The sequence below is a fragment of the Chelonia mydas genome, chromosome 2 (genome assembly GCF_015237465.2).
Source record: "Chelonia mydas isolate rCheMyd1 chromosome 2, rCheMyd1.pri.v2, whole genome shotgun sequence".
Taxonomy (NCBI): domain Eukaryota; kingdom Metazoa; phylum Chordata; order Testudines; family Cheloniidae; genus Chelonia; species Chelonia mydas.
In genome coordinates this window covers 237422415-237446885 of record NC_057850.1, presented here as the reverse complement: position 1 = coordinate 237446885, position 24471 = coordinate 237422415, and the positions used below count along the sequence as shown (strand labels likewise).

Below are 24471 nucleotides of genomic sequence, written 5' to 3'. Positions count from 1 at the left end.
AGCCAGACGCGCTGACGTGCCAGAGCACGCTGCCCCGCCCCCGGAGCGCTGCTTTACCGCGTAATATTTGAATTTGTGTTATATCAGGTCGCGTTATATCGGGGTAGAGGTGGATATGAAAACTAATTTATACTTGTCAAATGAACAAAATACATTTTATGCATCAGCACCGACTTGCTTGTTTATAAAATTCAACATTTTGCAACGGATCTCCCAGTCAATGTAATTAGAAAGGTTCAACAATATTTATAAATAATTATAGAAAAAACAAACAAACATGGAATTTAGGAAGTAAGCCATAATCATAAAGTAAAAGATAATTACCAATACTGTATATGCCAAGGGTTCTCAAACTTCATTGCACCACAATGGGTGCAGGGGGTGGAGGGATAGCTCAGTGGTTTGAGCATTGGCCTGCTAAACCCAGGGTTGTGAATTTAATCCTTGAGAGGGCCATTTAGGGATCTGGGGCAAAAATTGATGATTGGTCCTGCTCTGAGCAGGGGGTTGGACTAGATGAGCTCCTGAGGTCCCTTCCAACCCTGAAATTCTATGATACGACCCCCTTTTGACAACAAAAATTACTACACAACTCCAGGAGGGGGGAGCAAAGCCTGAGCCTGCCTGAGCCCCACCGCCCCAGGTGGAAGGGGAAAGAGGGAAGAAAGCCAAACCCTGAGCCCCACTGCCTTGGGCAGAGGGGGTGAGATGGGTGCAGAGCCAAAGCCCTTGGGCTTCAGGCCCAGGTGGTGGGACTCGGGCTTCAGCCCCACAAGTCTAAACTAGCCCTAGCGACCCCATTAAAACAGAGTCGCAACCCACTTTGGGGTCCCAGATTGAGAACCGCTGAATTATATGCTCTTAGTTATCTTGAACTCACCTGTGAATGCATTCATGAAAGTGGACAGTGATCTGTTTAACATTTTAAAGAAAGGATCTCTGCAAGGATACTTCTGAGAACCACAAAGCACGGTGTGTTCAAGGATATGTGGAACACCAGTACTGTCCAACGGGGTGGTACGAAATTGTACACTGTAAAAGAATGCAACACAATAGTTTGTGACCAAAAGACAGCACATCTATTACTGTTTTGCAGTTTAGCCTTACATGAAAGGCAGCATGGTTTAGTAACTAAACTAGTCTTCCAATACTGGTGCTGCTGGGAGGCAGGAACATCATATCTTTCACGGGGAAAAAAAACAAGCTCACAATTAGAGGACTTTTGGGGGCTTGCCAGGAGAACGTATACATTTTGGATGAGATATGGTGTTTTTCCAGTGCATGATATGCGGTTCAGCAGACAAATTAAGTAGCTAAGGTTGTTGATAAAACAGCTGCAGTAGGTAACACCTATATAGTAAATGTACGTCCCCTTTTGACAGTGACTATAGCAATAATTGTTACTAACCTTACATGTAAATTGTGTGAATTAAGTTTCTGACTACATGTGAAAGTTGTACCACTTTAAGTTAAAAACAGCAGCACCTTCTTGCGTAGAAGCTCTTAAATCCATTTAAGAGGATCTTACACCAACTTAGTTTACAAAGATAAGCAATCAACATAAGAGAAATTGATAAAGCACTCTGAAATGAATTTGATAGTATGAATTTTTCCTTACTGAAAAAATAAACTCATTTCACTAATTAAAAGGCAGAATTCAAATTAAGTTTTTCAACAGTTTTGGTAAAATAGGATTTTTTAAAATCTTGCAACTATGAGCTTTTTAAATGGAAAGTATTAGTAACGTTTGAGTATTATGAAGCTGTATTAGCATTTGCAGGTCTCAGGTCAATCTTCATATGGAAGGTGCCTTATAAATATTAATACTAAAATGAATACCTGAATAGATTATTGGAGTCCTCACGTGCCACATGTAAATATTTGGCTCCTGTGTTCTCATGACTAAGCTTCACTGCAGTTAGGAATAGCTCAGGAACAGCTTCTACCTACATTGGAAGAAAACTTCGATGTTAGTATTTATATAAATTCTAGGTAAAATAATTTGAGAACACTATGAAAAGAACCAGCTAGCCTTTGCTGCACATCGAACACTAGAACTGAATTAGAAGAAATTAAGGTTATGATGGAAAGCAAAAGCAAAGAATTACATAGGGAAGATTACACCACCATATCATTCAATATTATATTAAAGTCAGGCACATTCAAAGGATTAACAGTCATCCCACTATGTTTTACATGCAAGTATGCTTTACCTTCCTTGTCTTTGTTGTTTTATGTTGCAACCCTTTTTTGATATATTACAAAAAAGTCACCAATATTTTTAAGAAACAAAGTATTAATGAGTAACGTAGAAAAGCCTTGGATTTTATTGTGTTCCCATTTGCTGAAAGGTGCACTGTTATGTACACCGCCATTGACAGATACTTTCCACATGCTATAAATGATTTTGCAAGACCATTTGCTGCTTATGTACCTCCATGTTTCTGAGAGCCAGATCAAGCACTTATGCCCCCATCCTGCAGCTGGATTTATGCGTAGGTCCTGGCCCTCACACCCAAATGGAGTCTGATTAATACCAATGGGACTCAAGAAGTCACTAAATTGCATCAATTTCAGGATCAGATCCTTAGGTTGTAAATAAAACGTAGTTGGTGAATAAAACATAAGTGGTACGGGTCTATTTTTAGCAGATAGTTTTCATAGCATGTTGAATCAGAGGTGAATAAATACAAGAAAAGTAAATTAAACAACACAATTACCTGAAGGGCAGAAATTGTGTCGGAATTAGTAACCAACAATACTTGTCTGGTATAGGAAACAATCTTTGAACAATTTGGCCACTTGTATAAATTGTAAGGAGAAGATAAAGTGTAAATTCAGAAGATAGGGTACTGCGCTAAGGATCTACTTGCTATTACTCGCTTCAGCTCAGATCACTGATTTTGGTCAACTTACTTCCAACTCTATGTGCTAAAGTTTCCCCTCTGTAATATGGGGATTATGATAGACTTCCTTTAAAAGGATATCAGATGAAAAGAGCTATATAAATATTGCTACTTCCACTACAATAAATAGGGTATGCCTCCCCGACCTAAGAAGAGTTCATATTTTTGTAATAACTTACAGAAACAAATAGCAAAGAACACACAGTGAAATACAAGTACTGACAGATGACTGAATGTTTAATATAATAGTTTTCAATGGCTTGAGTTTCTTCTCCAAAGTTTACATACAAGTCACTGTGTTTTGCTTGTCACAAATTCTAACAGAATTAGTATCTTCTTTTAAAGCAGGCATTTTGTTTTAGCACTGCCTAAAGATTTTTGTCCACAAGAATATTTTAGCTGCTTCTATTTGATACTCAAAGCATATATGTAAATATTTACCCTGCAACCCTAACTCTTGGTCTCAACTTCTGCAGGGAAACATCTAACACTAAATTCTTTTGTCCAGTTATAAAGTGCTCACAGTGAGAGATGGAGAAAAAGACAATACTGTACCTGGTTTACAGTGAACCCATGGATTTGTTCTCCTATCTTGTATTGTAGTGCTCTTTCATTTGCAGGCCCACTCTTCCACCTCCATGACTTTTGATTCAAAGTCCTGAAATAACATTTTCTTTTTGAAAAAAGATGCAACCGCAAGAGTAGGTTTCTCTGTACCTCGTCCCCTTTCTGTGCTTAATTTTGGGGGTGGGGAAAAGGGTGTATTATTACAAATATTGCATTCTATAGACCAGTGATTCTCAACCTATTTACCATTGTGGGCCACATGTGTGTTATGTGGGCTGCATCCAATGCTACCTGCACAGCCCTGAGGATGTCACCTGGGCCGCAGCTGGGTGCTGACTGGGTTGCAAGCAGCCCATTGGGCACAGGTTGAGAACCACTGCTACAGACAAATGCCACGTTCCTACCTAGAAGACTTTACAAGATAAAGTTGAAATTATTGCAAGATCGGAGCCTCATATGAACAGCCCCTCCTTCCCCCACGCACACAAAATTTCACTGACTTCAATGGGCATGTTCCTATATTGAGCTCATTTCAGGATTGGGGCCTAAAACAAAAGAGGCAAACATTGATTAGGGTGGGTGTCAACTTTAGGGTCTTGTCTATATTGGGAAAATTTCAAAACAAAAACAACATTCCCAACAGTTCACCAAAGCCCTCGTGCAATCAAAACTCCAGAGGCCAGACCTATTTTTACCTCTGTGTTAGTTATGTCAGTTTTTCTTGCTGAACTGGTAGGAATTTTTGTAGATGCTTTCCAGTGTAGACATGGCCCAGAATTATGCAATATTTTAAGGGATTAATGTGAGGACTGGGGAGAGCAATCAGCATCATTGGTTATGTCACATTGATCAGAGTTATAGGAAGTAGAAGACTTTGAGTGAAGTAACAGTTTTGCTGGGGTAATATCAGGGAAATAAAGAAGTTCTAGATAATAGGATGGGGGAGGTTGTGTGTCAGGGTAATAGTAGAAATGTAGCTGGGAAGGACAGTTAGAAGGAGGGACCACAGAGTGATTAAGATCTATGGAGTGTGAAGGAGGGGTTTCTGTGAGGCAGTGTCAAATGGATTATGACCTCACTAAGGGAGGTATTTCTGTAGCAGATTAACAGCAGGGGGTGAAATTGTGCATGTTGGTATAAGGACCCTGTGTGTAAATGAAGAGAGGGAGCATTATCAGGAGTAGGGACTGTGAGGGGGTCATATTAGAGAAGGTCAGGATGATATGTTAGGATGTGTATGGACGAGGGGAATGTAAAATTTATAGGGGATAACAGGAAGTTTGGTACTGTAAGCACACAAACTGGGGGTGGGATGGGGAGAACGATGCTATTGGGGTGGTGGGGAAGGATATAGAGGGCTCAGGAAGGAAGATGATATGGCAGGTGGAGGAGGGCTACGAGAAGGATAGAGGGGATGTGTGGGGAAGAGGATGATATGGGAATATGTAGGGTTGGGAGAAGGAGGACATGGGGTGTGTTGGGGGGAGATGTCTGGAAGAAAGGATGGTATGGGGGAATATATAAGATGTGGGGGGTAGGGGAAAGGAGGGGATGTGGGGAGAAGGATGGTGTGGCAGCTGGGGGGGAAATAGAGGATGTGCAAGAGATGTCTTGAGGGGCAAATGCTGTAGGGTATGTGGTGAGGATAGAGGGGATATGGGGGTTGCTGGGGAAAGGTGGATGTCTAGGGAGAAGAATGGCATAGGGGGAGGATACAGGGGATTGGGGGAAGACTCTGGGGAGACAAATGCTGTGGGAGGAGGATACATGGTGTGTGTTGGGTCTGGGAGAAGGGGGCTACGGAGACGAATGCTGTGGGGTATGGGGGAGGATACAAGGGGTGTGGGGGGCTGGGGGAAGGGAGGATGTCTAGGGAGGCAAATGGTGTTGGGTAGGATATAAGGCGTGTGGGGAGTCTGGGGGGGATGTCTAGGGAGACAAATGCTGTGGGGTGTGGGGCAGGATATAGGGGGTCTGGGGGAAGGGGGTGTCTGGGGGAGACAAATGCTATGGGATGTGGGGGAGGATATACAGGGTGTGGGGGGTCTGGGGGAAGGGGGGATGTCTAGGGAAATGAATGGTGTGGGGGGAGGATACAGAGGGTGTGGGGTGCCTGGGAGAGACGAATTCTGTGGGGGGGGGGATATAGGGGGAAGGGAGGGATGTCTAGGGAGACGAATGGTGTGGGGGGAGGATACAGAGGGTGGGGGGCGGCTGGGGGTGTCTAGGGGAGACGAATGCTGTGGGATGTGGGGGAAGATACCGGGTGGGCCTGGGGGAAGGGGGGTTTCTGGGGAGGAAGATGCTAGGGGCGGGCGACGCGTGTGAGCCGGTGGATGGGGCGATCGGGCCCCAGGACCGCCGTCCCCGCCCTACAGCGCCCCCCGCTCGGCCCCTCCTCACCGGCTGAGGCTCAGCAGCAGCCGCCGCGCCGCCCGGTAGCGGCCCCACATGGCTCAGCCCGTGACCCCCGGCGCCGGAACCCGACTGAGGCGCCACGCCGGGCCGCGTCCGGGCCTGCCACTGCCTGCGGCCTCCGGCGGGGGCGGCTCCGCCCCGAGACCCGCCCTGCACCGGGCCCTCATTGGCGCGGCTGCCCGTGGCTCCGCCTCCTGCCGGCGGGGAGAGACGCCCTGGTCCCGGCCTGCGGGGCTGGGCCCGAGGTCGCCCCGGCGCCTCCTCGCCCGGCGCTCGCCGCCTGAGCGCAGCCCGCGCGGCAGCGACAGCCGCCCCGGGGCGCTCTTGTCTCAGGCGCGACAGCGGGAGGCTCCGAGCACGGTCGCCTCGCACCCCCTTGGGGGGCTCCCGGGCATTTCGCGCCCGAGGCTGGGCTCGGGGGCGCCCGGCGTGGCTCCTCCGCTGGGTCAGCCCCGCTCCGCTGTGCTCAGAATAAGTCACCTGGTGGAAAAGACACAACTTGGAAAGGCGCCGGGGGGGGGGGGGGGCGCTGTCTATTGGCAGGTTCGCAACTCTTCGCTCTTCTATATCAGAAACGCTCGTCCTTGCCGCAGTCCGCGTCGGGTTAAAGAGACAGGAATATTGGGGAAGTCACTCATCCGGTTTTGAACCGGCCACCCTCTTGGGGTGCTTTGTCCCCCAGCTGGTTCTGGCAAAGCTGGACATGGCTTTGTCCAATATCTGATCGGGGGGGGGCGCACGTTTCAAGAGTGCCCCACTCAGGCACAACTTCACGTGCACCAGTACACACGAGGTCATGGCCGCCAGTGCCGGTGTGCTCTTAAAGAATGGTGCCCTTCCTGCTGCCTTTCTCCAGCCGGTTGGTGTGTGCAAGGTGAGACTGGAGGAGGTGGGGTGATGCCACCAGGCGTGAGTCCATGTCATTCCCAGAAGTACCAGGATATCTAGTATTCTGGGAATGCCTGAGTGGCCACCCTAGATATGATACAGAAACACGGTAATCCGATCTCTCCCTAATAGGGTTCTACATCAATAGAGCACCTATGGCATCGTTTCTCGTGTTTATTTATCTGATTACACATATTTAATAGGCCAGGCATGCCAGTTAGTATTAAAAAAAAATGAACAAGTGTATAGGTGAATGTACTTTCTCTGAATATCTAAGCATCTGTTTGTCCTCTATTTTGCTGGACATGTAACTGATGGGTTCATTTTTAAATAATAATTACCTCCTGTATTTTTGAGCCATTTCGCTACAGTTGGATTATTTTTCTTTTCCCAGTGAGACGCTACCAATAGTTGAGCAGCTACTAAAGATGAGAGATTAATTCTTCATGTCCTTTTATATGTCCATTTCCACTAGGAAGTGCTAGGAGAATTACCTAAGGATCATTTGGTAATAAATAAGGAAGGAAGGAAGGAAGGAAGTGTTATTTATTCCTTCTCATAACTCAAGAACTAGTGGTCACCAAATGAAATAGGTTTAAAACAAACACAAGGAAGTTTTTCTTCACACAACATACGACCTGTGGAACTCTTTGCCTCAGGATGTTGTGAAGGCCAAGACTACAACAGGGTTCAAAAAAGAACTAGATAAGTTCATGGAGGATAGGTCCCTCAACGGCTGTTAGCAAGGATGGGCAGGGATGGTGTCCCTAGCCTCTGTTTGCCAGAAGCTGTGAATGGGCAACACAGGATGGATCACTTGATGATTACCTGTGCTGTTCATTCCCTCTGGGGCACCTGGCATTGGCCACTGTCAGAATACAGGATATTGGGCTAGATGAACCATTGGTCTGTCCCAGTATGGCCTTTTTTTATATAAATAGCCAGCCATCCTTGATTCTTGGTTATGGATTGCATCCCACTAATATCTAGTGACTGGACATGTCCACCATACATGCATAAAATCTGACCTTTCACTGCAATTTCTCCAACACTTATTTCTGTTCAATCTATATGTATATTTAAGCTGATTGGAATTAATTACCATTGAAACAGTATGTTAAAGAAATTTTCTTTTATTGTGCAACAGATTGAGGTTACCAGTCCTCTTTTTCCAGATCAAACCCCATCCCTCATGAATAATTTGTACTTTCCCCAGCATATTGTATAAGGTTATTTTTTGTGTTAGGAAAGTTGTCTGCAAAGATTGATATAAATTAGTTTCAATGTTTTTGTTTCCTAATTGACCAAATATTGTCGCTTCTATGAAAGCTAGCTTTCTGTATTGTGACGGGGCAAGGCCATATGGCTATAGAAAAGTAGTGGGAGATAGATATATTAGCTCCAGGCTAAACAAATCCCTGGTACTAGGATAAGTGAAATGGCAGCTGCTCCAGGTCAATTAAGACACCTGGGGCCAATTAAGAACTTTCCAGGAGGCAGGGAGGATGCTAGGTTGATGGGGACACCTGAAGCCGATCAGGGACTGGCTGAAACTAGTTAAAAGCCTTCCAGTTAGTCAGGTAGGTATGCATGTCAGGAGCTGTAGGAGGAAGTTATGCTGTTGGAGAGATTGAGTAGTACATGCCATTTCAGGCACAAGGAAGGAGGCCCTGAGGTAAGGGTGAAGTGGAGCTTGACAAAGCCAGGGCTGCTGTGGGGGAAGTAGCCCAGGGAATTGTACATGTCATGTTTCTAAAAGATCAGCTACCATAGCTGATACTATTAGGGTCCCTGGGCTGGAGCCTGGAGTAGAGGGTGGGCCTGGGCTCCTTTGCCCCCTGATTAATCATTGAGACTGGGAGACAACAGAGACTGTGCAAGGAAGGATAACTTCTCCTCACCTCCCTTGCTAGCTTATGATGAAAATGGCTCAGTAGACTGTAACCCTTGTCCCTAGAGAGAGAAGGGTTATGTGGAGGGTCAAAGTGAGCCTCTGAGGCTAGTGAAATCCTCCAGGAAACATGAGACCCACAGAGGCAAGGACAGAGCTTTGTCACAATATACAACTATTTTTTCTAGAAAGTTGAAAAACATAATACCTAACTTGAAAGTATTGGTACCATGGGAGAGTAGGCCAATTAGTTTTGATCTCTAAATGCAAGTTGGCAAATTTCGGCTTCCAAGGTGGAAAAGTTCAGAAATTTACAAGCAACTCAGAATAGTGGGTCAGAACAAAAATGGTTGTGCAGCCTTAAAGACAATCCTGAAAACCTACTCAGTTTTTAAAAAACTAAGTTCAAATTAATTTCACATACCGCACCTGTTACTGATGGCTCCCACATCCTCCTAACTTGTGGTTTTACAATCACATCTCCTTAAATATTTTTTTTTCAAAACTATTTCCTGTTACATGAAGACAGACACAAACAACAGGGGAAACTAATCAAGGCCTGCAACTGGATTCACGTGTGCAGATACTTGTACCGAAGCACAGCCCTATAGATACAGTAGTAACATGTTTTAAGTGGAGACCTGGTATGTAGACTGGGCAAGTACATCTTTGATGTCATTTGATTGACCTCAGTGGAGATTCACTAGAGATCAGTTTAACTCTGTGTGCCTACTGAAGAATCTATTGTATTTCAGTCTTCTATTCTTGTTCTGATCTTTACTGGCGATGGTCTGATATTTGATTTAGGTGATAAATTGAAATAATACATTTTTAGGTACTAATACAGGAATTGATATCTCATCTTCATTGTATGGGCTCTAATACATATTCCAAAAGAGACCAAGAATCTGGGGAATTAAGTATGTCCCCAAAGTTTTCAAGCCCATGTTTCTAAATGTAGGTTCCTACATTTATATTTAGACACCTAGACATAAGCGGCCTGATTTTCGGAAGTGCTGAGAAACTTGTGAATCCATTTTAAGTCAACAGGAGCAGCAGGTGCTCAGGTCCTTTGAAAATCTGACCATTTTTATCTAGGTACCAACATTTTAGACACCAAAATTTTGGCTATGGCATTTTCTGAAAGCTTTGAAATCTTATGTGGCCCAGCAATTTCCATTTAAAATATTTTACTAAATCAGCATCTATATCTTTCTGACTCCAAGCATGACAACACAGGTTTTAAAAAGGACACACTGTTTAACAACAATTTAGTCACTTTAGTTCCTCCCTCTATACAGCACAGCATCCTCTGATCTTTATTTCCCTTTTCATCACTGTATGGCACAACTCTCCCCTCTTTCCCACTACATTGTGTACCCCCTTTACTCCTTTCATCTTTGTTACATGACTCAGCTCCCTCATCTGTCTTCTCTCTCTTTTCCTCTACTACAGGGTGCAGCTCCACCAAAACACAGTGCAGATATTACTCCCTTATCTCTGTTCACCAGCTACAATGTTGCAGCCTATCCTTAGCGTCTTTCTGCCTCTCCCACTTTCCCTCTCAACTTACATGTTTTTCACTTTAGTTTTCTGTTATCTTTTGTTTTTACTTTTAAATTTTAACATTGGGAGCCAAATTCATTCCTGGTATAACTCTGATGTAGTTAAAGAAGGTTTTGGAAGATGTGCACTAACTAGGGTGACCAGATATCCCAATTTTATAGGGGGAGAGTCCTGATATTCAGGGCTTTGTCTTATAGAGGATATTATCTCCCACCGCGTCCTAATTTTCACACTTGCTATCTGGTCACCCTAGCATTAACTCACCACCTGTATAGAACAGTGTCCTTCTATTTTCATTACCCTTGTCTGCCTTTCCTCCGCTCTTCTTCCTTCTCCCCATTTCACTTCTTTTGTTTCTTATTTCATTTGTTGAATCTTGGTTCAACTTAAATTTTAAGTTCTTTGGGGCAAGGACTATTTTTACTGTGTGTACAAGACCTAGCACAATGGACTGGAGCTTCTGGGCACTACCGTAGTAGTAATAACAATAAGTAATATAATACCATAATTACACCAGGAATTAAATTAGGTTTCCTCATAATTTTTTAAATATAATAAATTATGTTCTTGAAACAATAAATGTATAAAAAGGGGTAGTTTCTGGAACTCCAAAGAAATGAGTTTACACTTCATAGTGTTGTTCAAATACAGTTTGAAATATTTTCTGTTTATTTTCTCACACTAACACCATAATGTTAGAGTTTGACACCAGGGAGCAATTTTTACTTTAAGAACATTATGTTGACCTTCCTCTTTCCTATTTAGTTATGTTACTTATTTTCTAAGGTTTAGTATGAAGCATTTCCTTAATTTGACCATGAACTACCATATCTTATTACAGATTTTTGTCATTGTTCCTTTGTTTGCCTCCTGTAATTTGTGACACTAACTATGGAAGAGTTTTCTATTGCCATCTTTTATTTTTCATTTGGGGTGTTTGTACTGGTATGAAGGCCCATTGCCTGTCTGTATTCATACCAGTACATTTGGCAAGCAGCATGTATTTGCAAACTCAGACAGTCTGCTGGGGCAGAGTTTCAAAGTGCAGCAGTTTTTTTTATTCCTAAATGTAGGGATTAGTTACAAAAAAATGTCTTAACACCCTTCTAGATAGCTTTAAATCATTTTTCTCTATTGATCTTACCCTTACTAATCTCATACATTATTTTTTTTCTCTTTCTGAAATGGAACTGAAATTCATGTGGCTATTTTGCTTCATTTCCTAATTGTGCTAGTTTACTCATGCAAAAGTAACATAATAGTGAGAATATAGTTTGTTTGTGGATACATATTGTTTAAAATGTCTTTGAAATGGAGCAGTGAATTTAAGACGAAAAGGAGAATTCAGAGGAATCTCTCCACCAAATAAAAAAAATATATAATGGGTCTAAAATGAGCATAGTCTTAGTTCTGCACAACATCATATAAAGAATTTTGAGTTATCAGGGCCAAAGTCTACTCAGTTATTTTAATGTAAATTCAGATTCACTACACTGACTTCAGTGTACTTCTTCATTGATGAAGAGTAAGAGTGGAATTTGGTCCACGATGTTTTATTGACCCTTTATTTAATAGAAATTATAGATTCAAGGGCCAGAAGGGACTATTGTGGTAATGTAGTTTGACCTCCTTTATAACACAGGCCATAGAACTAAAATAATTCCTAAAGCATACCGGTGACACTAAGCACCCCTGTATTCATACCCTACATGCTATTGTAATAATCTTTGTGCAAAATATGCTTTGTGAGGTACCATTTGAAAACTAATAACTCACTGATCATTTATATTATTGCATGATGTATGTATGGTATGTGTATTAAGAGTTATGAATATAGTCTGAAATTATGACTGAAGTATATGTAAATCAGGTATGTTGGGTAGTTGCTAAACAGATCTATCTGAGAAAAAGGGAATATGTATTTGATTATCTGACCAGCCCAGTATTCGGGCAAAGACAATGAAGGTCCATATTTACGTATCAGCAGAAACAGGACCATCAAGACATCAGGGTGAGGAGATGGCAGGAAACAGAACAATTTGCATTTCAGAAGAAGAAGCATGGGCTTCTATCAAGGTTCCTTTCCCACTCTGAACTCTAGGGCACAGATGAGGGGACCTGCATGAAAGACCCCCTAAGCTTATTCTTACCAGCTTAGGTTAAAAACTTCCTCAAGGTACAAACTTTGCCTTGTCCTTGAACCCTATGCTGCCACCACCAAGCGTGTTAAACAAAGAACAGGGAAAGAGCCCACTTGGAGACGTCTTCCTCCCAAGCCCTACACCCCCTTTCCTGGGGAAGTCTTGATAAAAATCCTCACCAATCTGCATAGGTGAACATAGACCCAAACCCTTGGATCTTAAGAACAATGAAAAAGCAGTCAGGATCTTAGAAGAAGAATTTTAATTAAAGAAAAAGTAAAAGAATCACCTCTGTAAAATCAGGATGGTAAATACCTTACCGGGTAATCAGATTCAAAACATAGAGAATCCCTCTAGGCAAAACCTTAAGTTACAAAAAGACACACAAACAGGAATATACATTCCGTTCAGCACAGCTTATTTACCAGCCATTTAAACAAAAGGAAATCTAACACATTTCTAGCTAGATTACTTACAAGTTCTAATACTTCATTCCTGTTCTGTTCTCGGCAAAAGCATCACATAGACAGACAGACCCTTTGTCCCCCGCCCCCCCCCCCCATTTTGAAAGTATCTTGTCTCCTCATTGGTCATTTTGGTCAGGTGCCAGCGAGGTTATCTTAGCTTCTTAACCCTTTACAGGTGAAGAGGTTTTGCCTCTGGCCAGGAGGGATTTTATAGTTCTGTATACAGAAAGGTGGTTACCCTTCCCTTTATATTTATGACAGCTTCCTTCACAACCAGACTCCATGTTGTCTTCCTTACAGTTTTGAATAAACTTTACTTTTGAGGGTTTACCCTCAGAAGAATCAATTTCAAAAGTTTGCTGGCCCATAAAGACAGGGGTTCTGAACCTCAAGTGATAAGCGTTGAATCAATTCATTCCATACAATGCTATTGTATTATACAAATGTATAGAGTAAGGCCTTTTCTGAAAGCTAATGACACACTGGTGATTAACAACACTGTAAAATGTATGTATTAACATTATGTAAGGAATTATGGACTCTCATTGATGTTAGGCTGTACAGTCTGCCCATACAGCTATCTACCAGTCTCCTATGTAAACTAAGCATTGTGGAATTAGAACCAATGGAAGCCCCATTTTCATAGAAATAATACAGGGGGGTGGGAAGCCCACTGGAGGGGAAGGACAGCATGAGGTTATCCTGTCATTCATTGAACTTTGGAAGGTATAAGCAAGGACAGAAGTTATCTTTGACATTCATCACTAGACAGACACAAGAGGCCAGAGCCCATGCAAGCTGGGAACGATGGGGCCTTCAATCAAGGGGATAGAGGGACTTGAAATATCTGGAGTTGAATATAGGCGAGAAGCCTGTGTAGGCAAAGATCTTTCACTTAGGAAGACAAGGGAAACCAGCCACTTGTGCTTTCTTTGAAGGTCCTGACTGAAAGTCAACCATGGCTGAGAAGAAGAATGATTAGTGAGAGAAAACATCTTGAACAAAGCCTGTATCTTGCTAGATTGAGTTTTAGATTTTTAGATGTATTTTAACTTGTATTTGCTTGTAATGCTTTCTCACTTTACTCCTTTTTATTTAGCATCACATAATGTTCTATGTTCTGTTAATACATTTGTTTTATTTTACTATAAACCAACTTAGTGCTGTGCTTAAAGAAAAGGGTATATTTAGCCCAGTAAACAGAATACACTGTATTGTGTCTTTGTGTCGTTAGAGGAACAAACAAACCAAATTATTTCTCTGAACTATTCAGGAGAGGGTTAGACTTACAGAGCACATGGTTTCTGGGGAAATTCAGGAGTGGGAGCATGTTCGTTCACCCTGCAAGTAGTAATCAAGGCTGTTGGAAGCTGCTGTGGAGCTGTAGACAGGCTGCTGAACCAGGGCACTTTAGTACACAGATGCTCAGGGTTTGACCTGCATGCTGGTAGGCTGGTTGGGAGCAGCCCAGGTTGTGAGCTACAGCAACAAGGCATTGTGAGGTGCCCAAGGTTACAAGGCAGGTATTGTTACCAGAGGTTTTCACTTGTTTGAATCCTGTATAGATTGCAATACACTGGATAGAGATAGTGACAGTTGAGGGTGGGGAGGAGAGTGAGGAACGTCATGAACAATTCACCTCTCCCAATTAACATTACAAAGGTAGGGATAGCGTTAGACTGCTTTAGTTTGTAGGGGACAATAGTTAGCTTTAGACCTTGTCTACACTGCTACTTACCGCGCTGACACTTTCTTCGCTCAGGGGTGTGGGGGAAAAAAACACACCCCTGAGATATGCAAGTTTCAGCGCTGTAAAGGTCAACCAATCAGGGGAGACCAGAAACTGAATATAAGTTGCAAGCTAGAGCATGTGGTGGATGAGAGAGGGGAAGAGAGAGTGGAGAAGATCGGGAGGAGGGCAGAAGATCAAGAGAAGGCAACCAGACAGCAGTGCAGAGTTGAGAGCGGAGATTGACAGAGCAGAAGGACCCGTTGCAATCAGAGGGATTGGAGTGTGAATCTGATTTATTTACTTTAAAGAGACTGCTTGTGCATGTCTGTCAATAAAGCGGGATGTCTGCTTCTGAATGTGATCTGCCCCACCCCATCCTGTGAGCAACTGGCCACTGCTCACAGAATGGTAACTGTTAATTGTTCAGTGTTTCTTTAATGATATGTTGTAGTGTTGTTTTAGCCATCTGGTACTTGTATGTTACATTGTAATAAGTCCAAAGCTATTATATTTGAGGCCTTCTGCATAGGTATGAAAAGTTCAGTCTGTACCAACTCGCAACATTGTATTTGTCTCCTAGTCTGTTTAGTCTTCTGAGTCAATTGAATATATAATCTTTAAAAGTAATCCAGGTGTGCTTTATGACGCATTATAATTTTTTTCCTTTCCTTGCTTACTTTACAATATATTAGGTAAAGAAAGAATGGAAGTGAAAAGGTTGCAATGTATACTATTCGGTAATCACCTAATTTTCTCTAAATAAGACTGTTTTTGAAGTATTACTGCTTGTGTGCCTATTCTTGATTGGAAGGCTGTATCCATGTCCTTTCAAGGGTTTGCTGGATTAACCTGCTCCAGGGAATCCTCTTGTTATACTTAAATTTAAATCAGCAGGATCTCATTCAGGGGGATAAGGCAATATGCCATGTTTGTTGTGAATACAGAGAGAATTATAGCTACAACATTTCACTCACTCACACATTCACTCGTGCACACGCACGCAAGTTCTGCCAGGTTGTTGTTATAGTTACCAGCCTTAGAGTTGCTCATGTCAAGTCACTGGCCAGGTGGCCTGGACACAAGGATGGAGCCAAGTCTTGTCAGATGCACATCCAATGCTCCTGGAGAGTGGTTGCAGAACCAGACTCAAAGTTCTCAGTCTTCAGAGTCTGTCTTTATAGGGATTCATCCTCATTCAAATCTATAGGGTTTGCTTTGTCATGTTGCTCTCATGTTTGAAGTGATAGTTCATCATGCAGATGGCCCAACAGTGACGGCTTGTTGTTATCTTGTTCTTCGGTTCTTTGGCCCCTTCGTCCTTGGGGCAGTTGGAGGTGGATTCTGGTTTGCCTTACAGGGTCATGCAGTTATCTCCATCCTGCTCGTTCTTTGGCCGAATGTTCCTGGGTAGTTATTATTCATTAGGCTGGCACGTCAACCTTTTATTACTCATTTAAACATACTTTTACAATCACACCCTATTTCACTTAACATAACTATTCTCAAATCACTGGGGCATGACAGAATCCAATGAATCTATCCTTGCCACTTGTCGCACATGAAAAGAAAACAAGCAAGATAGGAATATAAAAGTGAAGGAACAACAAATCTTTTTCCTGAGTTTAGAAAAAACATTCATAACATGTTATCACTTTTAGGACAAACTCTTTGTCTCTAAATGCTTTTCTACAATTAACACAGACCTTGCAAACTGGCAGGCCTGTTTCAATTAGCACAAACTCAGCAGGTTGAGAGAGCAGGCTGAGAGACATTTCTTTCTAATGATCAGGCCAAATCTGGGGTCTGTTCTGGAATCACACTTACATTTTCCACAACATAAATGTATTAATTATTACTTTTAATCCCAGGTTTCAGAGTAGCAGCCGTGTTAGTCTGTATCCGCAAAAAGAACAGGAGTACTTGTGGCACCTTAGAGACTAACAATTTTATTAGAGCATAAGTTTTCATGGCTACAGCCAACTTCATTGGATGCACAGAATGGAACATATAGTAAGAAGATAAGTTGGAAGTTGCCATACAAACTGTGAGAGGCTAATTAGTTAAGATGAGCTATTATCAAGCGTTCTTAAAACTAAAATACCCACCTGCTGAAGTGAAAAAACAGATTGACAGAACCAGAAGAGTACCAGAAGTCACCTACTACAGGACAGGCCCAACAAAGAAAATAACAGAACACCACTAGCCGTCACCTTCAGCCCCCAACTAAAACCTCTCTAGAGCATCATCACAGATTTACAACCTATCCTGAAAAATGATCCCTCACTCTCCCAGATCTTGGGAGACAGGCCAGTCCTTGCTTACAGACAGCCCCCCAACCTGAAGCAAATACTCTACAGCAACCACACACCACACCACAGAAACACTAACCCAGGAACCTATCCTTGCAGCAAAGCCCGTTACCAACTGTGCCCACATATCTATTCAGGAGACACCATCGTAGGGTCTAATCACATCAGCCACATTATCAGGGGCTCGTTCACCTGCACATCTACCAATGTGATATGTCATCATGTGCCAGCAATGCCCCTCTGCCATGTACATTGGCCAAACCGGACAGTCTCTATGCAAAAGAATAAATGGACACAAATCTGACATCAGGAATCATAACATATAAAAACTGGTAGAACACTTCAACCTCTCTGGCCACTCAGTAAAAAATTTAAGTGTGGCAATTTTGCAACAGAAAAGCTTCAGAAACAGACTCCAATGAGAAACTGCTGAGCTTGAATTAATATGCAAACTAGATACCATTAACTTGGGAGTGGCTGGGTCATTACACATATTGAATCTATTTCCCTAAGTTAAGTATCCTCACACCTTCTTGTCAACTGTCTAAATGGGCCATCTTGATTATCACTAGGAAAGTTGTTTTTTCTCCTGCTGATGATAGTTCATCTTAACTAATTAGCCTCTCACACTTTGTATGGCAACTTCCAAATTATCTGTATGTGTGTATATATAACTTCTTAGTATATGTTCCATTCTATGTATCTGATGATGTGGGGTGTAGCCCACGAAAGCTTATGCTCTAATAAATTTGTTAATCTCTAAGGTGCCACAAGTACTCCTGTTTTTACTTTTAATCCAACACTCTGCAGGTCAGAGACAAACCCTCTGGCAATACCCTGGCAATACTTTAGGGTGGATCACCACTTTTTTCCCCAGTTGGATAGGTGGGCCAGTATTGGTATACCTCACTATTTGGACTTAAGGTAACAGTAGTGACATCACCTCTCACTTTCTGGATTTGCACCTCTGAGTGTCACAATGTCTTTTAGAAAAATATCCATTAATTCTAGCATTACCTAACTTGTAAGTGCTTGACTTTGGAACTTGAGCAGTCTTTCAATATAGGTTGTTTATATTCCTCTGAGTACTCTAGATTCTTTACAGTGGTGGCTTAATGCTCAAAACTTTATCTACAGTATCACATTTGAAGGTGAGGAAAGTTGCTCAGTATTTCAGTTTCTTGGAGGTTCACCAGAATCCAATATAGAACTTACTTTTTGCTGCATCCAGGTTGCAGTTTTAAAAATGTATTCAAACATTGCACAAAGTAGTATTAACAGCGAAAGTTGAAGGACTGCAAATCTCCCAGATAATACAGAGCAGAAATGATTTAGCAAACTGACAGCATTTTATTGCACAGGCTACAGTTATCCTGCTCATGAAATGAACTACTGGGAGTCAGGGTATGCATTTGATTTACCCAGTATTGGTTTCTTGTAACACTAGTTGGCATTTTGCCTGGAGGAATTGCCTTCCTTTTTTTGTTCGCTTAAGTCACTCAAATATTTCTGACATACCTCTTCCTTCATCCTGTTTTATTTTGGTTTTATCCTCCACCTTAGTTCTGCATTAGTAGTTATATGCTGTGGTAAGATAGTATTACTATTATCCAGCTATTGCCAATAGAAGAAAAAACTGTGTTAGCCTCAATACTAATAAACTCCTTTGTTATCCCTCTAACCTTTTTGCCAGCTGATGTCAGCAGCAACAAGGACCAGGTTCTATCTCCTGGATTCCACTTAACAATATAGAACAGAACCAGCTTGAGATCTCACCCAGAAATCTAGAAAAACTAAATACCATCCCTGGGCATGTCTAAGAGGCAATACTTCCTCACAGGCAAGCACTGCATCTGGGTATAACAAAAGAAAATTTTTATTAAAAGAGAAAGGGAGCCCAGCATTCATTTGGGAAAACACCAACAGTGATTCAAAAGGATGCAAACCATAAGTAAACACCCACCCCACAGCATCCTGGGCAGTGTCCTTTGCTTCAGTTTCCTACGTTCTGGTGTGAAAGTCCAACAAGCGAATGTTCCTTTAACACTCCACTCCCCTTTCCCTCTGCTGTACTCCGCTCACTGTTGGTTACCTAAAGTCAATGAAGTCCCATAATTTAGTTGTGCATTCACATGGGTTCACGTCCTACCCCTGAAAGGGGGGGCGGGTTTGAAGAATGCTTCTTCCTCTTGCTATGATGCTGTGTTCTAAGATTCCACCACTTAACCCAGTTATTAGTGATCTCAGCTCTTAGTGAGTTCACTGGGTAGTGGGGAACCTCACTGCTGCTACATCCTCTGTGTCGTCTGTCACTGTAACACTGTCCCTACATCAGGTATAAGGTTCAGCTCTAGACCTGCTCATCAGTAAGGCTAAGATTTTGTCATGGATGCTTTTAGTAAAAATCACGGACGTGTTACAGGCCATAAAGAAAAATTCATGGAAGCTGTGACTTGTTCATGGCTTTTACTAAAAATATCTGTGACAAAATGGGGATCTGCGGGTCCCCACACTGCCTGCAGTGGGGCAGCTGCACAGAGGCTGGGAGTGCAGGGGGCTCCAACTGCAGGTTGGGTGTCAGAGCTGCAGGGTCCCCCGCTGCCCATAGCTGGGAGCGGCCAGGCCCCCGTCACCTGCAGCAGCTGGGAGCTGAGGGGTACCCCGGCTGCCTGCAGCTCTCGGGGCCCATGGTGGCAGGGAGCTCAGGGGTACCCCCGCCATCCATGGTGGCCAGGAGTTGTGGGGTGCCCCTACTGCCCACGGGAGCCAGGAGCTGCAGGGTTCCCTGCAGCCTGTGGTGGACGGGAGCTGGGGGGTTCTGGTGGCCAGGGTACTGGAGGAGGAGGAGAGTGGAGTGGGTGGAGGAGGACCCTGAAACTCCCACCCGCCACAGGCTGAAGTCACAGAGGTCTCTGGAAGTCATGGATTCTGTGACTTCTCCAACCTCTGGACTAAATCGTAGCCTTACTCAGCAGCAATGGCAGCTCTAGTAATTATTCAGGAGAACCATAGACCCTAAACTGAGTGATCAGGAGGAGGAGGGTGAACTGGTTTCTAGAAGTCTTTTAACAGAGCCCACACTGGGTCAGAATACCTGTCCCTACTCCCTCTGACTTCAGCTTGGATTTGGCATCACTAGCACCTTTAGTCATGCAAAAAGAATAACATTTAATTACCCTGAGTTAAAGATTAAAGTTAATTTCAACCCAAAACAAACAAAATTGATCACTGGCAAAGTAGGTCAGCTGGTCAGATTGGCAAAGTAGTTATGGCTGTGCAAATACCATCTGCCCCTGAGATTTTTTCTGCAGTTCATTAATAGATTGATGGGGAAAGCTAATTCAGACCCTGGTTTACACCACCATTGCAAAAACTGTACAATCTTCAGTACTGGAAAAGGGATTAACAAGTGGAGAACGCTATCTTGTGCTCTGTTCTTGATGCTGCTCAGTGATCCCCATCTTATTAAATGTATTTTTGCCTTTTTTGTGTAACCCTTCTGCCCGTCAGAGTTGGCAGCAACAAGCGCTGGGTTTAGTATCTAGGGGTTCCATGCCAATAACACAATGCAAAACTGGCTCGAGCCCCCACCCAGGGACCTGGGACAAATATATACCACCCCCGCTGGGCACCTCCAAGAGGCAGTACCTCCCCTCTCGCAAGCACAGAGTCTGAGTGTAGCAAAAGCCTTTTAATAACAGAGAGAAACAATGTGGCATTATGTTGGGGAAACACCACTAGCAGGATTCATAACACAACCCATGAGCAAAAAACCCACCCCAAGCAAATTGGGGTGTGTTCTTTCCCTTTGGTACTTGAATCCAGCAGCCCAAAGTCCCAAAAGTCAAACAACCCAAAGGTCTCAGCCCCTGGTCAGTGCAGCACCAGAGTTCGAAAGTTTATCTGCAGAATTTTACCTCCCAATCTGGGTGGAGATGGGGTGGGGGGAGTTAAGGGGCACATTACGTGGTCCAAAGCTGATTGCCCCACCTCCCCATGGGGCTCCACTCTGCTCCATCAGGCGCTCTGCTCTGCCCTGCCAGCTGTCCCATGAGCCACTCCAGCCATCCCCATGAACTGTTCCACAATATATCTTCAGGCTTCCCCACTACTTAACACAACACTCAGTGATTTCAGCTCCTAGTAAGTTTAGCTCTTTTGTGATTTCAGCTTGTAGTAGGGAAGCCTCAGTGCTGGTACACCATTAGCCCAAAGTGAATTCAACTCAACAGCCTGTAACTGGAGTGCTAATGGAATCAAAATTAGCTCTGATATTCCACAATGGAGAGAGGAGGAAATGCAATTAGCATGCAACACCCTCACCAGGTATTAATACCTATCCCCAGCCTCTCTCAATTCACTGAGTTCTGGAACCCATGTCCCTTGCCTAGCGAGTGCTACTTAGTTGATGGCGAGTCCCTCCATCATAACAAAAGGCCAAGTACAGTTCCACTGTCTTTGATTCACATAATCAGGATAATAACAATTTATTCTTCCTGCCCCAATAACAGAGAAACTGGGGATCCCACAGCAGCCAAAGTGACCATTTGGGCAGCTATGGGCTCGTGCTAGGTGGGGTGGGTGTGCCTATGCAAATGAGATCAGCCCCTGAAGTTCTTTTCCACAACTTGCCACAATTCACCACCAGATGTCAGGGTGGAGCTCATCCTGACTCCTTACATTTGTATTTCATTTTGTTTTCTTTCCAAACTTTCTAAGTCAGTTTAATGGGACTAATTGTGCTGGGATGAGACAAGCATCATGTAGATAAATGCTGTGCAAACAGTTCTCACACTGCTCTGACAAAGTACCTCAATCCCGATATTCCAGAGCTGTTAAAAAGAATGTCTCCTCAGCCTTCAGGAGTATACATGTCATCTACACTGCTGCACATTGGGCAGGTCTGCTCTGAGAAATGCCAGAATGCTGCACAAAGTGGAGGTGGGAAAAATAATGTCTGCATCCAGTGGTTGTGGAGCTTATATGGATTTGAAGAGTTCATTTAAATGAGCTCACTGCCCCTCCAGAACAGAGGGTTGGATCCTGTAGGGCTACAGTACCAATCTAAGGGAAGAGGATGGAACATATGGGTGAGTGTGGAGGTTTTTAGTACAAAAGAGAAACAACATATAGTAAAAGCTTTGTCATCTGGCACATTGGAGGAACGGTGGGGGGCGGGGGATGCCGGTAAGTAAAAAAATTCCGGTTAACTAAGAGGGAGGGAGTTTGGGTGTGGAAGGGGGCTCAGGGCTGGGGGTTGGGGCATGGGAGGGGGTGCCAGATCTAGGCAGCACTCACCTCAGGCAGCTCCCCGCGAGCGATTACATGTCCCTGCTGCTCCTAGGTGAAGGAGCAGTTAGGCCAATGGGAGCTGCAGAACCAGCGCTCATGGCGGGGGCAGCACACAGAGCTGCCTAGTCACACCTCTGCCTCGGAGCAGCAGGGACATGTCGCCGCCTGGATCTGGCACCCCTCACCCTCTCCCATGCCCCAACCTGCTTCCCCAAGCCCCCTCCCACCCCAAATGCCCTCCCAGAGCCTGTGCCATGCACCCACTCCCGCACCCCAGCCCCGCACCCCCTCCCACACTCTGAACCCCTTGTGGCCATTCTTCTGCCTAGGAGCATCAGGAACGTCACTGCTTCTGGGGAGCTACACAGAGCCTGCTGGCCCTGTGTCAACCAGACTATAAACTGGACTTTCTATGAAGATCAGAAATGCTGGTTTAAAGAGCTTTCTGGTTGGTAAAGTGCCGGATAATACTGTATTTTGAATATAGGCAGGACCTTTCAAGGCCCTGCAGTTGTCCTGATTACACTTGAGGTCCTCATTAACACATACTGATGTTGGAGGGGGCTTCTGGTCCCCAGATGCCAGATGTAGTGGAGCTTTCACATATACTCATCAAAGTTCTGGCTCTCTCCCCCTTTTTGGGGGAGAATTCTTCAGTTCAGTGGATTTCTTGCATCTCTCTGTCTGAGTTCCCTTATGCTGTCAGCAAAGGAAATTTCTTTTTGAGTCCTTTGATCCCTTTAAATGGTTTGTCCTGATTGACTGATGCAAATTAGCCAGGGAAAACTCCTTTCCTTCTGGGCAGTAGAGACCATGGGATGTAGTGATCATGCCTGGCTCCTCTCCTGATAATTTGGCTGGCACAGGTAGGCATGCAAAGTCAAAGTTGGCTTATGTGTCTGTACCCCAGGGGATATGTCCTGTAGTAGCTAGAAAGTCAAATTTCCACTAGTCCTGGGCCTTCTTTGTGTGGACACAACACATGCTTTCTGATATGCACAAATGGAGATATTTTGATAAGCTCAAGTAGCAATTAGAGCGCAAATACCTTGTTTTGAATCCCAAATTAGGTTATAAATGAAACTCTAGTTTTCAGACGTGAAGAGCTAAATGTCTAGAAAAAATGTACAAATTAGACAAAGTTATATCATCCAGAAAATTCACCTATTTACCAATTCCTTAAACCCCAAAACAATTATATATATTTTAGTGACTCATAGAAATTGTTTAAAAAGCAGCACTAAAACACACTTTGATTTACATTTCATTACTACAAAACAATTGTGAAGCAGAAACTCTGTTCATTCCACGGTTAACATCTGTATGCTACTGCACTATTGTCCAGCTCATAATCATATTCTAGACAGAGAGTATGATTGCAAGACTTGTTAAATATTTGCATTTTGTATCATCATCTCGTTTCATCAAAGTAAAAAGAAATGCAGGTCATCTGTCTTGATGATACAAGTAGAAACATCGGTGATGCTGAGGACAGTGCATGAATTTTCGTTGCTGGATAACCTGTTCTCAGTTCATCGTTAAATACTATAGGCCAAAAATTTTGGCACTATTTTACATCTTGCGCAGTCCATCAAAGTAAATGGGATTGCATGAAGTGAATTTCAGATTTGCCTCATAGACTTGCTACTTCCAGATCCTACCAATCATTAGCCTGAATGATCACTGGCTTGAAGAGAAGGGGCACAAGCACTTTTAATACTACTGTGCACTGACAGAAACGAAAGGATCAAATATGCAATATTTCATGCAAATATCGGACTTTGTTAAGGACAGTGACGTCTTACATGATCCTTGCACTTTTGCAAGGACATTCCACAGCTGTACCAGTGACTTTTAGCTATTTGTTAATGGCACATTTATCTGAGAAAGGATTTCAGAACTGAGCCAAAATTTTTAGCCTACAAATGTTTAGCCCAGTTTTCAAGATGTGTAGGTCTTAAGCCCTTGAATAATCCATTTGAGTCTTCAAGTAGGTAATGTGACCTGATCTTCATAATGATCATAGGCTGTGTCAGATGTAAAATATTATCCAAAGTGAATGAAATGAGATGGATTGAAGCTTTGAAAGAACGTCTCCAGAATGTCTGGACATATTTGTTTCATCTTCAACATGTAACTCAAATGAAGAGCACATTATGATATACTCCACATAGAATATAGTCCATTATGTTCAGCAACATGTCTTTTCCCTCTTATATTAGAGCAAAATATTCTTTTTCATCTTTGTTCCTAATGAAGACCTGCCACCTCTCTGCTTAATAATTTAAGGCAAA

General features: G+C 43.2%; 1 protein-coding gene and 1 long non-coding RNA gene across 4 annotated transcripts in view; one reads left to right on the top strand and one right to left on the bottom strand.

Annotated features, from left to right (window-relative positions):
- The window catches only part of PITRM1 (pitrilysin metallopeptidase 1), a 46169-nt gene extending 40125 nt beyond the window's left edge, over window positions 1-6044 (bottom strand). For 2 of the 3 annotated variants that reach the window (XR_006289113.1, XM_037891002.2), the window contains exons 1-4: window positions 5877-6044; window positions 3462-3564; window positions 1840-1946; window positions 881-1032 (exon numbers count right to left, since the gene is read on the bottom strand). Coding sequence is in view for 2 of the 3 variants with exons in the window: in XM_037891002.2 (XP_037746930.1) it covers window positions 881-1032; window positions 1840-1946; window positions 3462-3564; window positions 5877-5926 (412 nt within the window). In the remaining variant the exon portion in view is untranslated. The remainder of the gene's footprint in view (window positions 1-880; window positions 1033-1839; window positions 1947-3461; window positions 3565-5876) is intronic. The other variant, XM_037891001.2, reaches the window with a different exon arrangement.
- A 101-nt stretch (window positions 6045-6145) lies between these two features.
- LOC119565425 overlaps window positions 6146-24471 on the top strand; it is a 59506-nt gene continuing 41180 nt past the window's right edge. The window contains exon 1 of the long non-coding RNA XR_006289114.1: window positions 6146-6765. This is a non-coding gene — a long non-coding RNA (uncharacterized LOC119565425). The remainder of the gene's footprint in view (window positions 6766-24471) is intronic.